Below are 27,479 nucleotides of genomic sequence, written 5' to 3' on the forward strand. Positions count from 1 at the left end.
ATTTGCAAATCCAACTCAAACTATACCAATGAATAAATAAAAAGAAACAACACCTTATTCAAGACCCACTTGGATTGATTTATTGCTCTCATTTAAATTACTACTTTATATAAAAACACTGACATTTTCTTCCTTCTGAATAACCTGTGGTGTTTGTATAAAATTAGTTTCAGCATTATAGCTTCAAAAATATAACAATTATCAGATCAGAATCAGAAAGCTAAAAAGGACATGATATACAGATTACAGAACAAAGTGGAGGACAACATGGCTGCTGGGTCAAAGCAACTTTAACAGTCTTTAGCTTCACATTTTGACAGCATATTGATGCAAGTGTGTCCGCATGAATCAAAGCCTATTGTATGACATTTTGAAAGGAAGACTGATGGTGCATCTCCTCGTTGTCAAGGAGACTATATACATTTCAAAGGGTAGTGAAGTATTACACTCAGATATGCATTAAGACATTACATTAATAGAAATTTGTACCAGTGTATAATTCAATCCGTAATAAAAGCATGATCAAGTCATTTCACTAATGTTGGACATTGAAGATCATACACTTCACTGCTAAATGGAATTAGGATACTGTGTTGACATTAGTGCCTCATAAAAATGTCCATTTAGAAGTGAAGTTGCACAAACCTTTTACCCTTTACATTATAAAGCACACTACATCAGTGATTTTGGGTTTGCATTATTTTGAAAAAAAGTTACATTATCTAATAAGGAGGAGTACTTAAAGATTAAACATTAATCAAATTATCAGCCTCTGGATAAACTCACATTTTTAGATACAAATTAACCTAAAACATACTTTAAGGATAGAGTTGGTTGCCTTTTGAGAGAATCCCATTTATGAAAGACGTTTAAATACTTTTCCTTCCAACTTCAGAATTCTAAACATCCTAAAAGAATGCATTCGATTGACTAAAATAATGCTATTTTAGTTGTTAAATGAAAAACTTAGTATTATCTTATAGTGGAAAAAAAAAGTTGCTGGAATTTTTCTTCAATATGTTGCATCTGAACATTGTTATTTCACATTGACAAAGAAACAAAAATAAAATATCATAAGTGTCACAGAACAAAGGGAAACTGAAAGTAAAGATTTGAAGAACCTATACATTGTCAGTTTAGAAAAAAAAAGAAAAAGAGAATCAGTGTTTGATTAAGAATCATTGCACAACATTGTATAAATTATATCAAGCCTGGCACCTACAGAAGATAAGAGGTAGAGCTACATTAAAGATATCATACATCTATAACTCCCTAAAACAGGGAAAAGACAACCAAGTGGATATAGACCACAGAAAGAATGTGTTATGGTTACATTAAAGCCATAAGTTAAATTCAGCCAGCAAGTTATTTTGCTGTGAGTTTAACTATAATAAATATTGAACAAAGGGGGAAAAGATTAGGAATCAAAAATAGAAATTCCAGTCTGTGCAGTATTATCACATGAAATAAATCTAGACGCCAATATGGAGCATTAAATGAATACTTGATAAATAATAATATGCCCATACATGCAGTGAGAAGGACTGCTTTAGCTGAGCATCGATGACTTTTGTCAACCTTTTGTTCAGCAAAAGTAAAGGAGGACTTGGGAATCCTCTGTGCTAGCCTCTAGTTCCAGTACCTCCATTATGTTTTAATCTTAAGTTTACAGTAGTTATGACTTACAACCTTCAAAAATAACTAGGGAACATTAGTGTAAGAATAAAAATTGGTTATATTTGGTATCATTTATAAAAAACAGTCATTAAAAACCTTGTGAAACTTCTTCTGATATGTACAAGGTGTAATTAAACGTAGTGTAAAATATAAAGCTATCCTTATTCTACAAACTTCTTCATCCTGGACCTCTTTGATGATTGCAAAGCTTTAGATTGATGGCCGATAAACCATAAACACATACAGTACAGACCAAAAGTTTGGACACACCTTCTCATTCAAAGAGTTTTCTTTATTTTCATGACTATGAAGATTGTAGATTCACACTGAAGGCATCAAAACTATGAATTAACACATGTGGAATTATATACTTAACAAAAAAGTGTGAAACAACTGAAAATATGTCTTATATTATAGATTCTTCAAAGTAGCCACCTTTTGCTTTGATTACTGCTTCGCACACTCTTGGCATTCTCTTGATGAGCTTCAAGAGGTAGTCACCTGAAATGGTCTTCCAACAGTCTTGAAGGAGTTCCCAGAGATGCTTAGCACTTGTTGGCCCTTTTTCCTTCACTCTGCGGTCTAGCTCACCCCAAACCATCTCGATTGGGTTCCGTTCCGGTGACTGTGGAGGCCAGGTCATCTGACGCAGCACCCCATCACTCTCCTTCTTGGTCAAACAGCCCTTACACAGCCTGGAGGTGTGTTTGGGGTCATTGTCCTGTTGGAAAATAAATGATGGTCCAACTAAACGCAAACCGGATGGAATAGCATGCCGCTGCAAGATGCTGTGGTAGCCATGCTGGTTCAGTATGCCTTCAATTTTGAATAAATCCTCAACAGTGTCACCAGCAAAGCACCATCACACCTCCTCCTCCATGCTTCATTGTGGTAACCAGGCATGTAGAGTCCATCCGTTCACCTTTTCTGCGTTGCACAAAGACACGGTGGTTGGAACCAAAGACCAAAGCACAGATTTCCACTGGTCTAATGTCCATTCCATGTGTTCTTTAGCCCAAACAAGTCTCTTCTGCTTGTTGCCTGTCCTTCGCAGTGGTTTCCTAGCAGCTATTCTACCATGAAGGCCTGATTCACACAGTCTCCTCTTAACAGTTGTTCTAGAGATGTGTCTGCTGCTAGAACTCTGTGTGGCATTGACATGGTCTCTAATCTGAGCTGCTGTTAACCTGCGATTTCTGAGGCTGGTGACTCGGATGAACCTATCCTCCGCAGCAGATGTGACTCTTGGTCTTCCTTTCCTGGGGCGGTCCTCATGTGAGCCAGTTTCTTTGTAGCGCTTGATGGTTTTTGCGACTGCACTTGGGGACACTTTCAAAGTTTTCCCAATTTTTCGGACTGACTGACCTTCATTTCTTAAAGTAATGATGGACACTCGTTTTTCTTTACTTTGCTGCTTTTTTCTTGCCATAATACAAATTCTAAAAGTCTATTCAGTAGGACTATCAGCTGTGTATCCACCTGACTTCTGCACAACACAACTGATGGTCCCAACCCCATTTATAAGGCAAGAAATCCCACTTATTAAACCTGACAGGGCACACCTGTGTAGTGAAAACCATTTCAGGTGACTACCTCTTGAAGCTCATCAAAAGAATGCAGAGTGTGTGCAAAGCAGTAATCACAGCAAAAGGTGGCTACTTTGAAGAAACTAGAATATAAGGCGTATTTTCAGTTGTTTTACACTTTTTTGTTAAGTACATATTTCCACATGTGTTAATTCATAGTTTTGATGCCTTCAGTGTGAATCTACAATGTCAATAGTAATGAAAAGAAAGGAAACTCATTGAATGAGAAGGTGTGTCCAAACTTTTGGTCTGTACTGTACGTCAGTGAGATATTGATGTCCCATTAAAAACTGCACACAGATGACCTTTTGTAGCCCTTTCGCTTTCTGCAACAAATCATGCAGATGAAGAACCAAAACAGATCTTGCATAAGCCTTCATTAAAATTTGGTACCACCAAAGTGTTAAGACGTTTGGTTCCAGCTATTTGGATTTAAATTTTCACACGAATAATATTGAAAATACGATTAAGAAGCGGCACTGTGGTAAAAAAAAAAAGAGGATGGCTATATTTGCAATGTTGTGTTGTAAATTTGTTGAGTTCTTTCACAGTTCAGTTTCAGAGCCCTTATTCCAGAGGAAATCATTAACCTCCCAGTCTATTCAAATCCAAGATGAACCCGATGTGTATGAACCTCTGTCAAAACTGAAGAGAGACAGAGAGATACACAGACCCAAAATCAGACATATCTTGTGCATTTCATTTTAGATGAAATATGCTATTGATCAACAGATAGTACTCACTTACACAGTGGGAGATTCAAAGTAGTGCTCAGCACGGTGAATGGGGGTTAAGGAAAGTCTGCGACTGAGTTCCTGATGGAAACGAAGAGAAAGGCGCTTTAAAATTCATAAATTCTAAATAGAGCAGCAGAAAAAAATGAAAAAGAAAAGAGAGCAAGCACTGCAAAGCTTCATTTAGGGTTACAATTTAAAGAAAAAAAAGAATTGAAAAAAAAGACACTGCTTACAGTTCAAACTCGCAGGTTAGAGTAAGTGCTGGAGGGTCAGTACGACAGAAGAAACAGGAACACAAAGCTTTAAGAAGCAAAGATCCGAGCAGCTCTCTGAGCTACAGCAAAGAAAACCCTGGCTAGTACTCACTATCCAAAGATTTATCCCCCAACATGGGCTCCTGTTCCATCATATCCATAGAGATTTTTATAGTAGGGATATTTTCATGGTAGGGGTAGTCAGACTGTGGGATGATGGAGGGACAACATTAACACTCACAGGTAGTTTGTTTTGAGGTGAGGATCTACTGGAGGCTAAGCAGACAACCACGTGAACTGGATACATAAAAAGATCACATGTATTTTCATTTTTTTTGATTGCACAAAAATTGTGTTGTTTACTTACAAAGTCCATTTCACTGTCAATGCTTCCCTTCTTCTTATTTTTCTTTTTCTTCTCATCCTCTTTCTTTTTCTTGTCTTTCTCTGGTATAACGTCGTCCAGGTAGCTGAGGTCGTGCTGGGAGAACACGTAATCCATGGCTTTTCGGACTGCAACCAACGCCAAAATCTGCGAATGAAGAAGTGGTTAAATTACCTTTAATGCTACGACTTTGAGCTCCATTTGTGTTTAGCTATACATCAGCCGTTCCTCACCATGACGGGGAAAATTATGGCAGCCACAGTAGACTTGAGGATCCAGAGAAGGGCCAGACACAAGGCCTGGATGAAGGTGAAGAGGTGGATACGTCTCTGGGGGACGTGTCGTAGGTAGATCAGGTCTGGCTGGTGCTTAGCAGGCATGAGGAGCAGCTGCAGGCGATCCATGAACTGACACAAGCAAACAGACAGGTCAAGACATTGCAGTCAAAGTAAACGTACATGAAATATGCTGCAAAGAGTGGGAGGCTTGTGCAGGCTATAATTGTGAAGGCTATATTTAACTTGTTAGCAGCAAATAAAGTCTCAGGGTAACATGTGGTGTAATATATTACAATTATAAGTTTAGCAAGTTTTTACTCATTTTAGTGACACAATTTATAGGGCTTCCTTCTTTGCAATCTAAATTGTTTGCAGGAGGGTTAACCATATTAGTTTAGTCTCTTTGCCTTGAATGTTGACTCAATTTCAATAATGTGTATTTTGCTGCAAGGTAATTGTGTTCAAATAGTGTGAATACTACTTTAACTATCAGCAATGGTTAGACTGGTTAGCACAAAGTCAGAATCTTAGAAGGAATAATTCAGTATTCATACACTACCTGCACAAGTACACTGGTTGAAATTTAACGACCGAAACTGAACCAAGTCTTTTTTTAGTTGTTGCAAATATAGTTCCCTTTATATGATTATCCAATTAATCAGTAGGTCAACATCATGTCATTCAAAATGCAACAACCAGACTCGAGTACTGAAATCACTTCACTGGCTCCCAGTTCAAAACAAAGCCAACTTCTAAATCCTTGTTACAGTCGACAGTAAACAATGGCTCAGCCCCTTCAGTACATCTCAAACTTGTCAGACCTCTCAAGTAGATCCAAGTCTTCTGAAAGAGATTTCAGTCACTGTGTTTCTGCACTCGAGAACAACCTGCCTGCCGATGTGAGGTCGGTCAGAATAGTTTCTACATTCAAAAGCAAACTTAAACTTTTCTATTTTCAAGGACCTACAATTAATAACTGCATATTCATGTCAGTGTGTGTATGTAATAAAATTGTATTGTTACAGTTTATGTGTGTTGCTATCATTGCTGTAAGGCATGTCAGATGATCATAAGTTTTATGAGTCATTTGTTTGATAAACTGTGTTTAACCTATTTTCAACTAATATTTGGTTCCTGTATGTGTACACAATGTCCAAGTGCGTGTGTATGTAACATACAATGTTTATATATGCTATAAAGTTGGCTTTCTTATGTTTCTTTCTGTGTTAAGCACTTTGAGTTTAGCTGTAATAAAATGTGCTCTTTAAATAAAGCTGCCATTGCTTTGCCTATTATAGCTGATTCTCAAATCCACACAAAAAACACCAAGCATAACCTAGCAACCATTACTGGGCCAGAGCAGTCTCACATTTAGTGACTCACCGCAAGAACAGAGCTGACCGTGTCCTCACTAAGCCCCTGTCTTACCCATTACGGCGTCTAACAGTGGAGCCACTTCTACCATTAATTTACATTTTATATCTTAACTATGGTCTAGCTATTTGCTATAAGCGAGCTTAACGCATCTCAGCTGATGTTCCATACATACTTCCTAAATGCAGCCATGCTGCTTTTGTTTTCTAGGCTATTAAATATGAATAATGTGATGTGCAGGCATGTAGGTAGGAGTACTGTGCTCATCAAGGCAAGTAGCCACAATTTTCTTTGCTTAACAAAATTTTTTAAAACACTTGCCAAGTTGTAGTTTGCCGGCAATAAGCGGGCTGGACTTACTCACCTGGACACCATTGAGTGATGCCACACCCATGTAGAGGAACACACCATAGAGCACAGGCATAGGTATGAACTGCAGGGCACAGAGCACATTAAAAAGTTAATAAAATAACATGCAACTGTCTGTAGTATTAGCTTAGGTTGAAAATTAAAAGCTGGGAAACTTAAATGTGAGCTTTCATTACAAGTTAATCAGCATTTGTATTTCTGGAGTCACTGCAAAGTTAAAAATAGCCTACAATCAGCTTTTCCAAGAATGTCCCTGCATACTGTGACCAGTCACTTGGCTGCCACAAGTGTAGGGTTTTATAAGTTCTTGCTCTGTAACTCACATTTAAAGCGGTGGGAAAAATTCACTTTGCTCTTCACAAATAGTGCAGAATTTTCCAAGATAATTAAAATGGTAATGTTTGATCCAAAAGCTGATGAAGTGCGAAATATGTTAAGTAATTTAAAGCAGCATCCGTAACTATTTTACAAGTCATTACATTTAATAAGGCAAGCAGGGGAAGGAAAATATATTTCCAGGACCAGCCGCACAATATAGAAAATGCCCACAGGGGGGAACAGCAGCTCCAACAACCTCCACTGACTTGTTTGACTTTTTTTTTTTTTTGTTCGTCAGCTTAATGAGGGAATGGAAACTTAAGAAGGCACTCTGCTGCAATTGGAGCTTACAGCCCAGATGAACATGCTTATTTCACATTGAATTACTTCAGCTATGGGAGCCTCTAATCGGATGAATAAAAGACTTTAAATGATTTCAAATTTAAGAAAGTTGACAGGGGTTTGTCCTAAAAGAGGCAGACAGCAATCCACATTTCCAGGGAAGAATTAAGATGTTGGAGCTTTACCTTGAGGATGGGAGCCATGAAGACAGAGAGTCCCGTCAGGAGGAACACCAAGATACCAGTAACTCTTTGTTCCCTAGAATAGTGGAAAAACTAATTAATCTGCAGATCAGGTCTGGAGTGTCAGTGGACACTGGACAAAATAAACAATACACCAAATGTAAAACTTTATCAGCAAGTGTCACATTACATTTACAGGAAATCTCTCACTCAGGGCCCCTAACTCCTCAAACTTTACTCTGATGGTAACAAGTGTACAAAATAGTGTTTGAAATGGAATAAAAGAGAAAGTTCAAAACAAATTAAAGAAATCACTGTCATCAGCGATACAAATCCACGATGCCATGATAAATAAGCTTTACAGACAAGCTTTTCTGGACAAAGCCATTTGTTTCCTGACCTCCATCTCATCTTTTTTTTTTCACTTTCCAGCAAAAAAAAAAAAAAAAAAAAAAAGCATTTGGTGAGGTCATCGTAACAGCTGCTTAGAGTGCTTTCAATCTTTTTGTTCTTCTATTTCTTTCCTTCCAGAAAGTCAAATTTCTGATGACAAAAAAAAAATTTCTATTGGTGTCATTTCTTCTCTTTTTGCTGGAAAACAATTGTTTGTGCAAAATAAAACAAAGGGCACGGCTTTGAACTTGGTCACCTGTACACATTTCGTAATGAAAAGAAAACTTAAAGATAACACAGGGCATGCAAGTTTGTCTTTTGTGCGAGTATAAACTTTTGGAATGGATTCTACGGACAACACCAAATGCTTATGATGCTCCATGAGGAGAGCAGAACCCACTGTTCAGCCCATTGACATCATGTTATCTCACCTGACACCCAGAAATTTGGGCTGCTCTCCGGGCGCTGACGTCTCAGTCTCCATTTTTAGAGAATCAATGTGGGCGATGGATATGACGGTGGCAGCCACATACCATGGCAGCCCCATGAAAGAGCAGATAATTATCAGGATGGCAACCCAGAACAGGTCCAAGTGATACCCCGCCCCTTTCTGACGTGAGACAAAAGAGATAAGAGCAGGAGAATTTATTTGTTTAGAATTAAATCAAATTTTCCCATGTCCTTCAGCGTGTGTGCTAAAGGTCGGCAAAGTTACAAGGCCTAAAGTCCACACCAAAGGAAGTTCTCTTCTCCCGTAGAAGATAATAAAAGGCATCGATTGTACCTAAGCCAATTCTCTCTTTAGTTAATATCACCTTGAAACATATTAACATAATGCCTAACTAGTCTGACAAGTCTAAGACAAAGAGTCACCATTGTGAACCAGCTCCAGTACTAGAATGTATCGACATTGTTGCCAAAATTCAGTTTGTCTAGAAATCTAAATTATCAGAAGTAATTTATCAAATATCCTCAATATCGTTTCACTAAACGTAGGAATTGTTGTTACAATTACACAAATATAATGGAAATGGAAATAACTAAACTTGTTTGGTTTTGGCCAAAAACATGAATTAGGAATGAAAGATAATGTTTTTTCAAACTTTTTTGTGTTCTTCAACCAGGCATTACTGGTATTTTGCCTGGTATTACCAGGCATTTTGAAATGTAGAATAATACTAATTTACTTTCTTGAGAGGAAATTCCACAAATCTAAAGAGGTGTATTGCCCTATTGATATATATTTCTGCATTTATTTCATTCTTAAACAACCTGTGGTGCACCAACCTTGAGTTTGTGCTCTTTCCTGTTGACGATCACGGCGGTGATCTGCTGGTCCATAAATATCAGAATGGTGACCAGCAGAGCTGGGAGTGCAGCTGCAAGGTATACCCACCAGGGATTTCCTCCAAATGGAGGAATAAACCAGCCCCTCAGTGGACTTGTGGGCTAGACAGGGAGAAGGAAGAAGAGGATGGTTAGTCTACCAGCAGATGCACCCACCTGACTAACACTAAATCATTTCAAAATGCAGTCTAAATGCTAGGAGATGGATAACAGTTTTAGCAGAACATAAATGACTCAAGAATGAATGAGAATGCAAGGAAAACTTTTCAGATTTTTTATATATCATTGAGTATGAGATTACTGGTAGATCATTACATGACAGAAAACAGTGAATTAAATCCCTGTGCTCAAACAAAGCTGGCTCTGTATAAGCATCTAGGGGACGTCTGTTCTCACATCACCTGTAATCAAGTTTTACCTGCTCCTCTGCCAAGGGCTGGGTGCATGGGGTTGCCAGCAGAGGAACATTTAAGCTTTGCAATCTCCAAGAATGTCAGTGTCATAGTTTCAGGGTAATATGTATCCTACTGGGCAAACTACAAAGAGCGCATTATGTTGGGATTTCAAAGAATTACAGAGGCTTTCTTGCAGAAACATGAATTCTTAACCAGTGTAGTTCGAGGAAGCTGCACCCAGCTGACCAGTCATTCCACTTAAAAAAAAACTTCTTTAAGTGTAGTTTGACATATTTGTATTGTTATGTGTGTACCTTGAATTCACTAGGCACAATGAGTTTTGGAGTGTCCACACCAACAAGGGCGTCCACGCCACAGAATAGAAAAATGGTCAAGATGATTGCAAAGTCACTGATAAGCTTCCTCACCTGGAAGGAGGACATATAAACAACAGGTTTTGAAAGTATTGAGCAGAATCGACAACTGAGTCAACATTTTTCTATGTGCTGGACAAAAAGAAATGACAAATTATTATTATTACATACACACTAGAAGGTATAACCTGTGCAGTTATACCTGTCATTTATAGTATGAGCTGTAAATATTACAGTTCAGAGTTTGTGTCAACTCTTAGCATCCACAAAGCTTCAAAGCTATAAAAAAAAAAGGGGGGCCTTTAATTCAATCCACTGAAAACTGGGATGTTTGTTCGCTGAATTAAATCGCTCATGAATCTGAGGGGAAGCTTAATGAGTTCTTTGACTAAATAAAACAACCACTCTTTTAGTCAGATGAAAATCAAAAAAGTCTGCAATGTAATCCTGTCATTCACTGTTCACTACACAAGGACAGATGTGAAAAGAAAAAGCTCTGGTTTCAAGGGGTTTCACTCACTGTTGTGGGGAAGAATCGGCTTGTCTTGAACTTCTTCAGACCCATGGAACAGGCGTAGGTTCCAAAGAACAAGATGAAGGACATCAGGGTGATGTCAGGCACATAGTCACAGGCGTCTCCTACCAGCACCCCTCCAAATTTTACACACTGCTCTCTGTTGAGCGAAGCCCAAGTGGCATTCTCTGGCTGGAGAGACGGGGAGAAACATGTTATCAAAGCAGCTTTGAAGTAATGAATTTTGAATCTAGGTTACTCATACTGTGCTACCAAATGTAGGGAGAAAAAAAAAAACAAGGACATTACACACCAGATCAGTACTGTTTGTCCAGGCAGAAGTATGAAGGGGATTTGACGAGTTTCCTAGCAAAGAGAAACAATAACATCTAATCACCAAAATGAGAAAGAATATGATACTTACAGTACCACACACTGCTACATACTGATAGGGTTGGTGAGAAAACAAACAGAAGTATCTACAGGATGACACATACTGGTATCATTTGTTATTTCAACTGCAAACACAGTTCAACATACAATGGTAACTCCCTATAAATTGGGTAACACCAAAAATGACTGTTAATGTCTGGTATCTGGTAATGTTTGGTATCATTATCACTGAGATGGTCGCCTGAAACTCTGCCTAGGTCAATGGTCAATATCCCTACATCTACAGCAGCAAAAGTGAAGCAAACTTACCGGGTGTGCAGCTGCAGTCATACTGAGTAATCAGGTTGGTATCATATTCCGAGTTGATTGGGTTGTGGTGGGCCAGCTTTATCATCTTTTTGAAAGCGTCATAGATGAAGATGAAGCTGATGAGCGCAGAGAAGCCCTCCTCTGTGAAACGTGTGAAATACTGCACCAGGAAACTGGCGTCTGTGGCGACCAGCACCAGACAGAATAAACCCGACCACAATCCGATCCACAGGCGAAATTCAAGGTAGTCAAAGTCATTGTCTCTGAGAATGAGGACACATTTTACACAACTGTCAGCAAATTTATTCAAACATCTTGTTACAGCAATCAACTGTTGTTTCTGTTGGAGAGGAAACACTCTTTAGATTCTCTCTAAAAGGTCCTTACAGTAAAATGATTTTGAGGAAGTGACTTGCAACAAAAGCACAGGCTTTTAAATTGATTGGAACATGTGGTGCAGTATGTTAAGCAACTGTGAGCAGCCTAGCAGCTGCCAGTAACTCTGCAACCGTTCACCAGACGCTTGGAAACATTTGAAAGACGCAGACAGCATTCTTAAGCCATAGTGTAAAATTAAATGAGTGTGAATTATTGATAATGGAACATAATGTGCATGGTGTTGGGTAATGCTAGAAGCTATTGTAAAATTCAATCTGCAAAACATCCAACCACAAAAGAGGGTAGATCCCTCATCTATCCCTCTTTACTGCTTACTAATAACATTTGTAGTCAGTGCAAATACATTTTTATTTTTCATGGACACCCCTATCACGGGACCAAATGTCCTTAAATGTACTTGGTTCAATACAAGGAATGTTTGGTGCTGCTCTTATCCCTAAGTTGATCAGGACAGGAAGTTGACAATCCTAAACTTGTTAAAGTTAACAAATGATGCAAAGCTGCCGTTCTACTCTGATAATCCATTTCAATTTCCAATGATCTTATAGCAGGCATAAGGACAGAGTCATGCCTGTGACCAGCTTCTGTCCTTTGGGGAAAGACTACTGGCTATAAATATTTCGCAGTCTGCTGATCCTGCTTTTCTACCCCGTTTTAACCTTGCATATAATCATTCATTTTCAAGAGAGTGAATGAGTCTGATAAAAAGCTACTTACTTGCTGAAAGTGAAGAGGAGTCTTTCAAAGACAAGCACCGGGCCTGTGCTACTGAGAATTGTCAGGGGCTGACCAGCCAGCAGACAGAACACTGCTCCTGTCAGTGCCGTTCCAAGGAAACTTTCCAACACTCCCTGCAAAATTAAAAAATTTAAAAAAAAACTAAAAAAAACACACACATAGGACTTTACACACAAGTCATGGAGCAATTAAGTCTGAGAAAAATTAACATGAGCTCCATATCAATATGCTGAGCATTACTACTTGAACCATTCTGAAAATCTATTGTGCAGAAAACACATTCTTTCATCAGTATTATGCAGCTATTCCTTGACAGGTCAATGACATAATCTGCTCATGCATATGGAAATTTTGTTTTCTACACACTCACACACAGCTGCAGCTCTGGCCTGTCAGGACAGACCGTCAGGACAGGACAGGACAGGCCTGTTAAGTTTCCAGTAATGTTAGTCTTTATACTTTTGGCAAACCTAATGCCGAATACCCAACAGGTGTCATTCTGAGACAAGCACTAAGAACGGTTAGATGAGGGCAGGGATTCCCTCCGCTGTGGTGGGGGATGGGGTAGGGGGGTGATAGAAGTGGTGGGTGTCATTCAACAGCAATGCTGAACGGCAATGCTACAGTGGCTGAGTAATCTGGATCTGTGGTTATTTACAGCATGCAAATCCCTCAAGCTGGTGCTCTGCAGGTCTAACACAAAAGAGGCCAAAGCAAGAACCTCAATCATTAGACAGCTTTTCACTCACAATGGCATGAGGATGAATGCAGCAAGCACTGCATGTCACTGTACAAAAGTTGGATACAACTCTCATAAGGAATCAACAGTTGGCTCAACAGATGGATCTAATATGAGCCTCTAAGCTCTAAATTAGCATGGCTTATCAGCTGAAGAGGCTATATTAGTTTAACATGAGAGGCTATGATGGAGTCAAAAACAAACACAGATTCACTCTCATATCATAAACTGAACTTCCTGAAAGGAACCATAATATGTATACATAATGTTATCACAGAACATACACAGTATTCAAAAGTATGACAGTGATAGAAAGGCTATTCACGTCTTCAGAGGAGTTCAGTGGCAGACATATAAGGGTCAGTTTACCAATGTGTATAAACTTTTAAATGTAGATACTTTCACATCCTATGTGACCAAAATGAAAGGCTCAAGATTATGGCATCAGCAGTAAATATCCCCGAGTATGAAATAACATGCTTTAAGTAGCTTTGAATTAACTAAGATTGTCTTTTGTAGCATCCAATAAGAAGTGCTGTGTTAAGAGTAACTACTGTTAGATCAGTACAAGCTTGGATGATGGTCATTGCCGTCTGAATGTAAACTGACCTTAAGTCACAGTTTGGATATTTTAATGATTAACAGTTAACGGCTAACGCAAGTGATTTTTCCTGGGATGCAAAACAATTAGGTTTAGTCAAGTGCTGCACTTTTCACTCCACAACATTTGTCTGACAGCTGTATTTAATAATTACTCTACAACAGATTCAGACCTCAGAAACCCATTATAAGTTTATAAATTATACAAAATACAATACATTTTTGCACAGTAAGTTAAGTCACCCGAGAGAATGTTAAAAAAAAACAAAAAAACTAATCAGCTCTGCCCCAGTCAGTTCAAATATTTGAACGGTGGATTTATGTAATGTTTCAGTGATAATAATCCAGGAGTTATAACCCTCCCATTTGGAAAACTTTTCAAAAAAGATGTTTTTTCCAAAACAAAATGTGCTTAAGTAGAAATAGCAAGTACAAATATGTTGTTGCCATTGCCAACAGTTTTCTGTTGAAATAAATATTTATCTGATGCTGAATGTACGAGATATCATCCTAAATTATGCAATAGGGTTGTTTTTAAACTGCCCAGGGTAATATTTTACCAATGTTAAAGATCTGTACATTTCTTCCATCCTCTGACCGGTACTTTAAAGTTGAATATCATGGTAAATGATGGAAGTGTGTGCTTGTGTGTGTGTATGTGTTGAGGTGGTTACCTGCATGCTTTCTGTAGCATCTCCAAGTAGGCCTCCAAATGTGATTGCGTTGGTGACTGTGCCCAGATAGATGAACAAGGTGGCAGACAGACACTGAATATGGAGTGCGTCATAGAAGTCACTGGCAAAAAATGGCAGCTTCCTCTTGATATCCAGCACGAGACCTCCACAAAACCTTGAAGACAGAACCATTAAAGTTAGTAATTGTGACTTTGTTTCACGAGAGTGCTTTATTCCACTAAATCGATGACACATGATGCATGTAATATTATGTGTGAAAAAGAGAATACTTTGAAAACATTCTTTTTTTTTTATAAGAAAGGATTGCTCCGATTAAAGGAAATGTTTGTGAGCTGTAAAGCACTTTCATTGGTTAATAGGTGAGTGTGGAACATTTCCTCATTGGAAAAATACTAGAGAATTAAGGCGTAAACACTTTTCTTTTTCAGAGCCTTTACTTGACAATGCATATCTTCAGATCAGATACCATCAAGATTATAAACATGATGATAAAGCCCTGATCTGCAAAGCTCAGATGGGCACCCGGTAGCACTTTTTACTTAAAAATATTTAGAACAGACAAGTAAGCACCGAACGATTTTTTGAAGCCATCATATCTGAGGATGATGTAATCATTTTTTTTAAATCTGTGTAAAATAATTTTATAGATGAACGTGAGCGGTTGATTACTTTCTCGTACGCTGAAGCTCCTCTCCAACTTCGTGCCCTCCTCCTCCCCCTCCGTGCCCTGAATCATGAGGGGTATCCCCATTCATCTGAGGTGGCTCTAATCCAGCATACATGTTTTTCCTTGAATAGAAAAACAAAGCACATGCCTCCAGTCAACTGAAAAGTCTGAAGAGAAACCTGAATGAAACCCAAAAAAGAGAAAAGGTCTGTTTTTTTTTTTTGTTTTTTTTAGTGTCAAATGAAATCATGTAAAATACTATGAACATTAGTTGGCTTTCCATTCACAAACAAAGCAAATCCGACACAGTCTTATGAAACTGCACAACTGCGATGGACATCCACTAGAAACTAGTGATATCTGGGATATGACAGGTCAAACATGACTAAATGCATATCAGGTCTTCTTTAAACTGGCAAAAACCACTGTATGAGAGTATAAAAACTTTTGTGCATTTGTGGAGATTTTTTATCTTTACCATTTCCATTCACTTTTTCTTATTCACATTTCATCAAATGAGGCTTGTAGAGCAGGAAATTAAAAAAGTAGAAAAAACATTTCTCAGGTCAGAAAAGATGATCGTCCATTTCTAAAAACTATGCTATGCAGACGTCATTGGTCAGTTTTGTTGTATGATAGAAAATGGTGCACTTAGTTATGTATACATGGTACAAAAATTGTAAACTATACTCGGTACTTTGATTCTGTTTTTAATAAAATTCTATTTTCTTCTGTCAAAAAGTTTCTCACTGTTGCTCAAGTCAGCACTTTCACAGCCTCATTTGGTCTCATATGACCGGTTGCTTGTGTCAGCAAACCGTAGAGATTGCTGAAAAACAGACTTTACCTAATAAGGTTACTGACTTTAAAACTCCATACCATTTGTGTAACAACTTCACAGTGGATTTAATTAACACCATGAAAACATTTATAGCCAAAAATTCTGCCAAAAGAAAGGTTACATAATCAGACCTGAAGAAACAGAGGATGAGACGATGTAGGGAAGCTCCTGTATTTTAATTTCTCAAGCCCTGATTATATCCAAATCGCAGACTGGATTGATGACACTAGATTGAATAGATTTATGAGTGACGACAACATTAGTTTGGATTATGGTGAGGATTATAGCAGACCTCTTGTCTGAGGAAGGCAGAGACTTGGGTGGCTCTATTCTGATGTCAGGGTCCCACTCGCCAGGAGGCAGGACGATCACCTCATCCAGGAACTCATCAATACCAGCAAGCAGGTCCCGCCTGTCCTTTGCTTTATAGGCGATATCATGGAATACCTGCAGACAAACAAGCACAGCCTATTAGTAATCAACAAAGAAGTATTGGAAAGTGTAATGGTAAGATTGCTGGCCTTGATGTAGGTGACTGGAGTTTGAATCCTGACCTCCCCCCTGCATGAAAGGTACTACCTCCAGTAGGGGTCCTCAGACTACCTGCCTACCTGGGATATGAGTGTAAGTCCCTTTGGATTAAAGTGTCTGCCAAATACATAAACATAAAGCAACTTGTCCTTTATTTATCAAGAGCAGAAAATGTCTGGCCACACTGGCCCACTGGAAAACATTTCCCACTCATTTCTGATTCCTGGAACAAATAGCACAGCACATCAATGATTGTGTTTTCTGGCACCTCAAGAGATTTTTAACTCAATTTACACAAATAATGAGCCAATATCCATGTACCCCTATACTCAACCTGCCACTACTAGTACCGCTGAGAAACACGAGGTGTTGACTCAAAAAAAACCTGCAAACATCTGATAAACCTGTGACACGACTGTTATGGGAGGCCTGTCAGGGTAAAGTTTAACTTGAGGAAATCCAGGAAAAACACTTCCTAACCTGCCATGTTGACATATGAGATATGCTTGGATAAGAGGCCTGTGGGAAAACGCAGGCCAGGTGCTTTCCGGATTAAGAACATACAGGCAAGGTTTTTACATTCAAGAGACAAGTGTATTTAAAAAGGCTTTTTTTTTGCCTAATTCTGTTGCATATATTGCACTAATATTAAAAACAGACAGTTCAACGACTAAGCTATGAGTTGGTGACTGGCCAGGCCAACTGCTCTAATGATTAATGCAGCAAAATTCAGAGAGAAAGAGAGAGAGACTCGGCTGCAATTGCAGTTGACAAAGAGGGACTATTAGGCACACAACTTCATTACAATGCTTTAATGCAAGTAACTTAACTTTGCAATTCACCTGTTTATAGGATTGGTCACGATACCCATCACTGTCTCATCTTAACTGGTACTCTGAGCTTCATTAATCCCATCACAGTTTAAGGAGAGACATTACATTTGATTGGGAGGAAATTATAAATAATAATCATCTTAAAACTTCCACAGTTGGTTCCACATACTGAGAAGATTTTTTTTGTGCGTGTTGTGACTTTGTTGTTATTGACTTGCATTAATGTGTTACAGATAAAATAGGGCCAAATATACACTTTAATATGTATTTTCTGTCCACTTTGTGTTATGGAAGCAAAAGGCCTAACAACCTAACATTTTGCCAGTAGGTTAGGGGTATAAGTGGAAGAGATCTAATGCATTGGAACACTGCGTTCCTATATATACAGTTAAGTTGAGCTCTGGTTATGGCTTAACTAGTCCATTTAATTGTCTAAGTATACAGGAAAAAAAAAGAAGAATCAATTTATTAACCAAAGCTTGTCCAACTCAGCCACAATAGGTGGTAATATGTCCTCAGGTTTTTTGTATTGGGCTTTTTTTGGTTACCCTATTACCTTACAGAGCAAAACAAGCTAAATAAACCGACAAGCATGAACACATCACAGTAACAACTTGCCTCGTCTGACATCAGTGTAGCAATGGCTCTTCCAATCTCACGATAAGACTTTACTTTTCCTTTAGGGCCCAATAGGACAAAGAGAAATCTAAAAAACAAAAAAAAAGTGTTTATAGACTCAGAATAGGGTGGTTTCAGTGCATGTATAAAAGCTGCGACTTCAGACAGGAGCAGGAGTTTTTATTTTACAGTTGAGTACCTTGTGGGCACAGGGACTTCGGTGAGTGCCCCCAGCATGACAGCCTGTTGCAGACGAACAAAAGCAACAAAGGGTGTTTCCAAGAAATCTACCTCTCCAACTAGCACATTTGATGCCTCGGCGTCACGGGGCAACTTCTTCATGAACTTATTCTTCAGCTGTCCGGACAGAAAGAGCACAAAAGACTGAGTCATTGCATGGAAATGTCAGGCAGCAATGTAATAAATCAAAATTGTCAGTTGCAGACAAACATAGGAGATTAACTGTGCATTGACACAAGTTTTATTATCAATGATAGTGGGATTAAAACAAAATAATGTCGAAATAATAAGGCAGAGACTGACGTTTGTTCATGGTCTCTATAAGCTTGTAGGAACAGGTAGTGCCTGCCCTTTCCTTGAATTATGTACCAAACAGCAGCTTGACTTTATGCCATCCAATAAACATACTTTACAACAGTGTATATCCAAAGTCTACATAAGGGCTCATTTTGGATTTGGCAAAAGAATAGACACACATACTCTGATAAGCCACAATATTAAAACCACTGAAAGGTGCAGCTCATAACAGTGACATGGTACGATTTTCTGCCTGGAAATCTTGAGTTCTGGCATTCATTTGGATGTTACTTCGAAACATAGCACTCTGCTAAACATTGTTGCACCTGACCCAAATCTCCAGATCCCAATGTGATCAGGTAACTGCGGGATATGCTTGAAGAAGCCCGGTCACTAAAGAGCCCAACCCCTAACTCGCAGACTGCTCGGTATCTGCTGCGAACACCCAAGGGAAGGATCCCATAGGACCCCGAGAAGCCCCAAATCTGTGCAACAATGGTTCAAACCTTCTTTCTTTTTTTTTGCAGCCCAGGGCACACCTGCACATTATCAAGCAGGTGGTTTAGATGTTGTGGCTGATCAGAGTGAAATGCAGGAGAGAAGAAGTATTCAATTGCAGGGAGATGATTAACCAATCCATGGAGTGAAATATCAAAGGCCAGACCATTCTGACAAATCTACACTTTCATTGACAGTTGTTACAGTTTAACTGCCTCTTGTAATGTTTTTATCTATGTGTAGTCTATTAGTCACCATGATGACAATTCAGTTAGCTACTCCATCTTAAACCATGTCAATGAGAGAAACTGCACAGCAGACAATAGATACTCAGGTGAGTTTTGTTGTCCTAAGTGGAGTTTCACTGGAGGTTTTTGAGAGACTCACGAACTCAGGCACGCACACAACCCAACACATCACATCACCCTGCATAGTGCTGCTTTGTGAGTGAAGACTGCCAAAGCTTTGTTTTCTCTGTCATTTCATGCAATGACAAAAAATAGACATGCTAACATATTACCTGATCCTTCTCTGGTTTGTCAGAGAAGTCACTCAGGCTATTGGAGGTGAGGTTCCGGTGGGCAGTAGTTGGACTACCTGCAGAGAGGTGAGATGCTGTCAGAATTAAAGACATCAGACAACAAATGAGCCTAGGAGGGTGGTGAGTCAGAGAAAAGAAATACGTGAGCAATGTATATGGAGAGAGACAGAAACATCAGCTAAACATGGCAGGGCTTAAGCTTTAGGACCAACACCGTGATTGTTCATTCAGTTCCTCCACAGAGAGGAGAGTTGGGATGCGTGGTCATCTAAGGTCTGCTGCTTTTAAGCGTAAGCAGACACATACTCAGGCAACTATTGAATGAAAGTGTAAACTTTGGAACTCTGCTTTCTTCACACTGCCAACAAGAGTGGATGAGTAAATGGGCTTTATTGAACTGAGTCTACACCAGTTTAGCTTCCTGTTGCTGAAGTTTGGAGTGCAGAATAAACATAAAACTGCCTTTTCAACAACAATATTATTTCAACATTATTGCATTTTTTTCCTCCACACTGCTAGTTGCTATGTGGCAACAATGTAGCTTTCAGCTGCAGGGCTGTGACCTCACTTACAGAGGTATCCCATGCTGGAACTCCTCATGACCTCACATGATTCCATCGATTCTTGATTTAAAAAAGGCACTGGCAGCTCGAGGGGTTGGCGTGCTACAACACCACAGATGCAGGAAGTCAGACAGCATTGACCCCAAGAGGAAAAAGAAGAAGTAAAGAGAACAAAGAGGTTGGAAGGGAGGGGATAAGAAAAGAAGGAAGAGAAGCAAAAGGCTGCATTAGAAAATAAAAGTTAGCGAGTGTTAAGATGACATAAGAAATAAGAAGACAGTGAAAAGTTGGAATGTTTGGTTTGAAAAGGGATAAAACATGAGGGTTTTTTGGTTTGTTTTTTTCCCCCCTTTTTTTTTTTTTTTTTACCATTCTCCTGGCTTGAAAACAGCCTACTTGCACTGGAGACACTCTTGCCAATATCTGCAAGAGATCGCAAGTTGGACTTCTTGGTCTGGTGACGATGCTTTCGTAGCAGCGTGTACATGACCTTCTCCTTCAGATCCGCTTTTAACTGACCAGTCTCGATCTGGCTGTCAGTGATCATTTCTGTTAGAATACATTTAAGATTAAGACAGAGTCATTCACAGGTTCCTCAAAATGTTCAAGTGTGTGTGCTGGAGTTCTGGGTCCAATTATCCCCACTTACCAACAACCTGTGTCAGAGTGGAAGCCTCCATGTCGAGCATGATTGTCCCCTTTTCAATGCACGTTTTGAGCTCCATCAAGCTGTGTAAGGACAGCGTGGCAACATGAGGCTTACTCCAACGCTCACCACCCTTCTCCACTTTCTCCTCAAACTTGATCCATCTAGACAGAGGATAATAAAAGACAGAGGCAGAGCGAAGGTTTGAGTTTTTGTCCTGCGTTGGACTCTGCAGTGATGCCATTGTATGCATTGTTTTGGGTATTTTTTTGGGGGGGGGGTTGTCTTACATAACAGTAAATGTTAAGGTTCATCAACAAATATGAGCATCACACAAAAAGTGACAGGCTCAATTCTCTAATCTTTACAAAACAACTAAGGTATTTTAAAATGTTCACAGTTCACAAGGCAAGTATAAGAGATGCATGGGTGCATAGAAACAAAAACTAAATCGCTAGACTTGAAAAAGAACACGGTGGCACCAGAGTAGTGTCAGTCTTCCGCAACTTTGAGACCACACATGGCTCAGTCAGAAAAATGGGACTTTGTTGCCAACACGGATAAGCTTTGCCCTAAAGGTAAGACTCTGGTACAAGGATTCTTTTTAATAACAACGCCTCACATGTCACCACTACAAAGCTCCATTCTTCTGAGGGCTGAGGATGGGGTTTCCTCTGGGGATAAAGTATCCCTCTGGCTATAGTCCACACGCCTGTGACCAGTCGTCTTGCTGGGACAGAAGACACTGTGGACTTTAAAGAGTTCATTCACACTCATTTTCATTCTACTCCAGCATCCCAAAACAGGACAAAGAATTAGAAGGATTTGTACTAAAGAGAAAAGGCTTTCCAAGAGCGAACAAATTATTCTTTATGTGCATCAATGTTAAGTCAGGAACGTCAAAAGGATTGTTCCTTAGAACGGCCTCACAAAAAACCTATTAACTGTGCAAAAATTTACTAAAGAAGTATGTAAAAGCAACTATGCACTGCTGTTCTGATCATATGGGAGTTTCTGCCTTTTCCTGGTCTCACAGGACAGGTAGTACAAATCTCAATCAGATAAGAGAATACTGGGTGTTCACTGGAGTACAGCCTATTTCCCCACACATACAAAGCACGAGGGGATTGTGTTCCAATTTTGGGACTGCGAAGCAGGAAACTTCTGACTACACTGCCAATGACTCTTGCTGTTAAAGAGAGATGGGGGGGGGGTTGCTGACAGAACACGTCTCAATGGCTCACCTGGCCGTCTCCTTCCATTCCATCTCTTGCCCGTCCACCGACAGAAGCTCGTCCAACTCTGTAAAGAGCTGAGGAGGTGGTGGGCCATCGTCCTCTTCTCCCAGGATAAATCGGATCCTTTCAGCTGGAGAAACTGCAGAAAATATAGTTGCTGATTGTTACACAAAATACTTATCTCCTCTGAAAGGATTGACATATTATTCTCTGCCTGAAAGAAAATTATCCGTGGGTTTTCATAATCATCAGGTTTTTATTTAATAGCGTTCCAAATAACTGCAATAACTGCTGATAATTGCAATAACTGCTGAAGAATAATGGGTATTAAACTGAAGAATGTGTTTTACACATAGTTTACTTTGACAAAAACAAACAGTCATGAAAGAAATTTGTTGCAATCAGTTATTTTTTTCTCAACACATTTGTACAAGTAAAACATTTCATATACATTCTTATTTCATTTAATTTAAAAAATGCATAAGCTGCATGGAAAAGGTAAGTATGGATCCTGCAGTGTCATTGCCATTGAATGACACCTACCGAGATACAAATAATTCTCTCTGGTCTTGGCAAAAGAAAAACAAAACAAAAAAAAATACAGTTTTTGGATTCCTACAAGTCTGGCAACAGATTTAAAAGGACCTCTGACAAACTGTATTTGAAATGAATCATTCCACCGTTTAAACCTTCATATACAATTTTCGTAGATGTCAAACTACAGCCAATTTATCCAGTAGAGGCTGTGCCAGCAACTTCTACCCAAAAAGAGAAAAAAAGTAATAAATTGTCAGAACTTTATGACATTATCTTTAGGTAAGTATTGCAGCTGACCGTGCCAAAGAATATGCGTCTGAAATCAAAGACATTGCACAAATTTGACATACGTAGGGAAATATGTGAGGAGAAAGCATTTTGCTGTACAAAAATGCCCACTTTCCTTTTGGACTTATATACTCTGCAGATATGAATAAGAACAAAAGAACAATAAGGCCTCTGCAACAGTAGACTGATTTGGGTTCTTCTTCAGGTGAAGAACCTTGTACCAACTGTGAGGCACCATGACAAATAGAAGTTATAGTTTGGGATGGCTTTGCTTTATCAGGTATACAATACAGTTTGGTTTTACTGACAAAACAAAAAAATGTTGGCATAATAAAAAGGGTGCTTGAAGACACCGAGGCATCTGACTGAAACTTGAACTGGCACAGAATCTTTTTTAACAGGATAATGATCCTAAGCAGACATGTAAATCCAACAAGGAATGTCTCAAAATGAAGAAACGAAGGGTTACGAACTGGCCAAGTCAAAGGCCACATTTCAAGCCCTTTAAAATGTTGTGGGAGGGATTTTAACGGGGCTACGTGCAACTGGCAACTGAAGGGGTCAAAATTTTGTGCGAGGTTACACTTTTGTTCAAATGTTTCTCTTTCTGGTGGTGTTTGGATATGCCACCATTGTCTGTAGGTCCTGTTTCAAGGAGATTGAATCTTTTTTCTTGTTCAAAAGACGCTGATTAAGTCAAGAATTTCTTTGAGGTGTACATACTTTTTCTCTTGACTAACGAGGCACATTTATACTGTTCAAGAAGGAAGTTAAAAAACAGATCCTGTTTCAAGCACGACACAATGAAAAGAAGCATTTACACACACAAAAAAAAACTTTAATAACACACCCTCACGAGGAAGAACTTTTATTTCACTATCCTTCTGAGTAAGGCCTCCAAGATCTGAGTCAGGGAATCAGACAGAGAATAGAGGTTTAAACCAAATCTTCATCTTCGAAATTGCTCTTTTTAGGAAACTTCAGAGTTATATAAAGCTAAAACTCCCATATCTTTTAAGAGTTAGCAAGAATAATTTTGGCCAAAAGTAGCTAAACAACAATGAGAACCTGTGTGTTTTATGTCCCAATGGGTCTTAAGAGAAAATTATTATTTCTGTTAACATTTATAGTAAAGTTGTGCAACTGCGTTCAGTAGCAAGACACAGGAGGGTATTCATGAAACTTTCTTTGTATGCAGTGCAAGTCAGGAGTCTATAGGTTGACACCTTAACAAAGTAACAGCGTGTGTAACCTTTTAATCCTAAAACAGAGCACTCACACTTAAATTAGGATGGTTGTTTTTAAACTAGCAAAGTTGAAGAGGTTCTATTGTAGCGAGCAAACCTAATATTAAGCTTTGTGAAGGTCAAGATTAGCGTAATGAAGACAGCTTTGTATGACGACATCATTGCATAGTGCACACCCACCAGAGCAGACACACAAGTTAGAGAGGATGTCTCTGGTGTCCTTTTACTGATATGCCAACTTGCACAAGACTTGCTGACAACACATGGTGTACATAGCACCATTCACGTCTCAGGTCTCACAAATGGCGTTATCAACGGAAATCTGGGCTTTGTTGTAGTTAGACAGCTTTTAAATGGACAGCTCTATGAGGTGTGCAAGAATCAACAGCATTATGAGTGTTACATGCCAGGCATGTATGTGTGAGTGTGTGGGTTGTGTATGTGTCTCCCCCCCCCCTCCGCTCCCCTGTGTCTTTTAGGTGCTTACAGCAGAAATGCTGTTCACCTGTGCAAGCAGGCTCGGCTGCTCATTGGCTCTCTACCTCCCCAGCTGGCCTATGGTGACAAGGGAGAGGCCTTAAAATGGAGGACATCCCAGACCTTTGGCCCCTTTTTGGTTTTTGCTTGTGCTTGTTGCTGTCCTCGTCTGGCTAAGTAGTGTCTCTGACTCTTAATTTGAACTGTATGTGGTGGGAGGTTTTGGGTCTAGGTAAGTTGGGGTACCCTTTACATTTGTTCATGCACGTACTCTGCTCATCTCACTGGGTTTATTGGTTGTGCCACTCCTGTAATGTTTTGAAATTTTCTTTTGCTAGAGAAGCCAGTTAGCCATTTTTTTTGCACTTTATTTTCTTCAGAGGTAGTTTAGGTAGGCCTTCTTTTGTTATATTAATTTCATTTGTTTTGGCACAATCTCTTTATCCCATCCTCCCCCACTTCAGTGTGTCTTTTTGTTTTAATAAACCACGTTGTTCACTTTCACTAAGACTTGTTTGATTTCATTGGTTGTCGTGTTATTGTCTGCTGACTGGGTCACCAAGTGGACGTAACAATGAGGATTTAGAAAGGGGGTAAAAAAGCAGAAAAAGTGTCCAGGTGCATGTTTAGAGTTGGGACTTTCAATCATCTGGTGCATGTCAGGCTACCCACATATCAAATCCAATGACCACCACCTTAAAACTGTATGTTTAGGCACTGCCATAGCATCTCCCAACCCCCTACAGTGATATTTACACATATGCCACTTTTAGGGGCATGTAAACATAATCTAGGGACACAAGTCCATCCAGATGTCACATTGGTTCTCAGTTATTTCCACAGAGCAAGTGACAGAAAGAGGGGAATTAAAAAGTTAAGCGAGACATGTCAGGAAGAGGCAACATGGCCAAAGCAAACATAAAAATCTTTTCACAGAGGTGGTTTACTGCTCAACAGGAGGAAAATGTTTATCTCAGCAGTGTCTCATTGTACACAAGAGTTTTGCCCTCTCACTCAACCTTACAAGACTGTTTATACTTCACATTTCCTACAGAGATGGTGAAGATGGGAGAAGGTTGGCATCTGTGTCCAAGTGTGCATGCATGTGTCAGATGCTGCATTTAATGTTCATTCTAAATCTGTGTTTAGTTTTGTTCCACTTGTGTCCCATTACAAGCTGATAATAATTGAATGGATGAACAACCAGAAAGTGTTGTCATGTTTGAATTATACAGAAATACAAAACAGCAGGGTACATCTGAGTGTAATTTCTCCTGAGCGCCACCAACTTTTAAATGCCAATACAGACACATTGCACAATTTTTACTGCCACTATTTCTTATAATGCCTTACTGGGGAACAAATAGTTTTAGAGCCTTTATCAATTCAGCAAGTGATTAATCAAATTTATTTACAAAGATAAATTGGTCTGTCCCTGACCTCACATAAAAGGCCTATCAGTTCTGGAAAAGTTAGAAGCTGATAAAAAAAAGAAGAAAAAAAAGCACTGTTTACTTCTACAGTGTTAAAGCACATTTTGTGACCGTGTACAAAACTCTGAATGGCTTCCAAAGTAATCAAATGGGGGCTATGACATCTAAAAAGAAAGATTATGGTGAGCAAACCACTTATCATATCAAGGCACTTGTGGATGACTAAGCACACAGGCTGGTTTACACCCGTGCATGAGGCACAACAGAGGATTACAGCGTCAGAGGAGAGAGGATTAATAAAGAGCATGTCTGTGGCGTCGATACTGAAACAACAGCCTGATGTGATGCCAGCATGATTCAGAAAGTAGAAAGAAAAAATAAATCACTTTATGAAGATGATACAGGTGAAATGTTCTCCCTATTTTTACAACATGCTCTATTCATTAAAATACAGTTTCCTTTTTTTATTTTTTTTGTTGCCCAACTGATACCAAAGGCATCTATATACAGAAGGCCTCATTCTCTGTAGTGATCTGAAACAATCATGTCAGACCAAATGGTTGCAACAGCTGCTACATATTAAAAAAGAAAACAAAGAAAAAGGCTGTCAGATAACAGATCAGCTGTAAATTCCCCTTGACCTTCTGTCCTGATGCTTGATAATACACTGCCACACAAATTATCTGGTCTAATTTTCAGTAGTAAACTCCTGACTTTTCTTTTGAAGCATAGTTTTGATAAATCTCTACAACACACAGCAAAGTGTATTAAATGACACTTCTAACAAAAAAAAGTGTTAATGTAGTGTAAAAGTGTTAGAAGGTGAATACACCTGGTAAAACAAGGTGACTAGCTGCTTTCTCAGTGCCAGAGGCAGCATGGCTCCAATGAGTGGCTACACCATGCATTTCAATCATAAATCCCAGGAACAACCTTTTATAGTTTTACAGCCAGAGGAGCTGGCATTTTACTCAGTCTGTTCACAGGATGTGGTGGACCACAATTTCTGAGGAGTAACTGAGTAAAGTAGATTATTATTTTTGACTTGATAACAGCAGCCATACGAGAGCAACTGGGTGTGCAAGCTAATTTAAATGATCTGTACTAACACGTAAAACTTATCCATTGCACCTTTTTAACAATGGGCTTGGTACCACAAAAGAATCATGTAACATACTGTGCAGTTGTGTGGTAATTTAGAGAAATACATTTTTCATCCCCCCAAAATTTGCACATCCAACCAGGTGTCGCTTTTACGTCACGACCCAATTGGAACTGGAGCCTCTACACATGCATAGCCACTGCTGGTCTCATTCCAACTGAAGAAAAAGCAATAAATCAGTGTATTAAAGGGGCTTTGCGTAGCTTGCTAATCAATCTTTGTATCCTGAATCCCTGTGGAGATTCACATGGGTGGGAGAGATTTTCACCAAGACACTGGTTGTGGCAAAACACAAGCTAATCTGGCAAGGAACGATCGAGACTTATATTCTATAAGCTTTTCGGTCTGCGGTATTAAAGAGACAAATTGTCCCCGCTTTGTTGAAGAATTTGGATTTCATTCTTCTGGTGTTGCTATCTGCTGT

General features: G+C 39.1%; 1 protein-coding gene across 3 annotated transcripts in view; it reads right to left on the reverse strand.

The window, feature by feature from the left end:
- Positions 1-34: 34 nt before the first annotated feature.
- LOC142373076 (electrogenic sodium bicarbonate cotransporter 1-like) overlaps positions 35-27,479 on the reverse strand; it is a 34,994-nt gene continuing 7,549 nt past the window's right edge. The window contains exons 4-27 of one of the 3 annotated variants that reach the window (XM_075456144.1): positions 21,918-22,050; positions 20,677-20,837; positions 20,397-20,576; positions 20,037-20,129; positions 19,444-19,520; positions 18,088-18,245; positions 17,889-17,976; positions 16,199-16,353; positions 15,068-15,187; positions 14,378-14,552; positions 12,344-12,477; positions 11,228-11,490; positions 10,839-10,891; positions 10,532-10,717; positions 9,952-10,065; positions 9,183-9,344; positions 8,327-8,505; positions 7,506-7,578; positions 6,656-6,724; positions 4,873-5,046; positions 4,622-4,786; positions 4,367-4,460; positions 4,007-4,078; positions 35-3,908 (exon numbers count right to left, since the gene is read on the reverse strand). In XM_075456144.1, coding sequence (XP_075312259.1) covers positions 4,035-4,078; positions 4,367-4,460; positions 4,622-4,786; positions 4,873-5,046; positions 6,656-6,724; positions 7,506-7,578; positions 8,327-8,505; positions 9,183-9,344; positions 9,952-10,065; positions 10,532-10,717; positions 10,839-10,891; positions 11,228-11,490; positions 12,344-12,477; positions 14,378-14,552; positions 15,068-15,187; positions 16,199-16,353; positions 17,889-17,976; positions 18,088-18,245; positions 19,444-19,520; positions 20,037-20,129; positions 20,397-20,576; positions 20,677-20,837; positions 21,918-22,050 — 3,050 coding nt within the window. In that variant the 3' untranslated portion in view covers positions 35-3,908; positions 4,007-4,034. The remainder of the gene's footprint in view (positions 3,909-4,006; positions 4,079-4,366; positions 4,461-4,621; positions 4,787-4,872; positions 5,047-6,655; positions 6,725-7,505; positions 7,579-8,326; positions 8,506-9,182; positions 9,345-9,951; positions 10,066-10,531; positions 10,718-10,838; positions 10,892-11,227; positions 11,491-12,343; positions 12,478-14,377; positions 14,553-15,067; positions 15,188-16,198; positions 16,354-17,888; positions 17,977-18,087; positions 18,246-19,443; positions 19,521-20,036; positions 20,130-20,396; positions 20,577-20,676; positions 20,838-21,917; positions 22,051-27,479) is intronic. The other 2 variants (XM_075456143.1, XM_075456142.1) reach the window with 2 other exon arrangements.

This window comes from Odontesthes bonariensis, chromosome 22, assembly GCF_027942865.1.
Source record: "Odontesthes bonariensis isolate fOdoBon6 chromosome 22, fOdoBon6.hap1, whole genome shotgun sequence".
NCBI lineage: Eukaryota > Metazoa > Chordata > Actinopteri > Atheriniformes > Atherinopsidae > Odontesthes > Odontesthes bonariensis.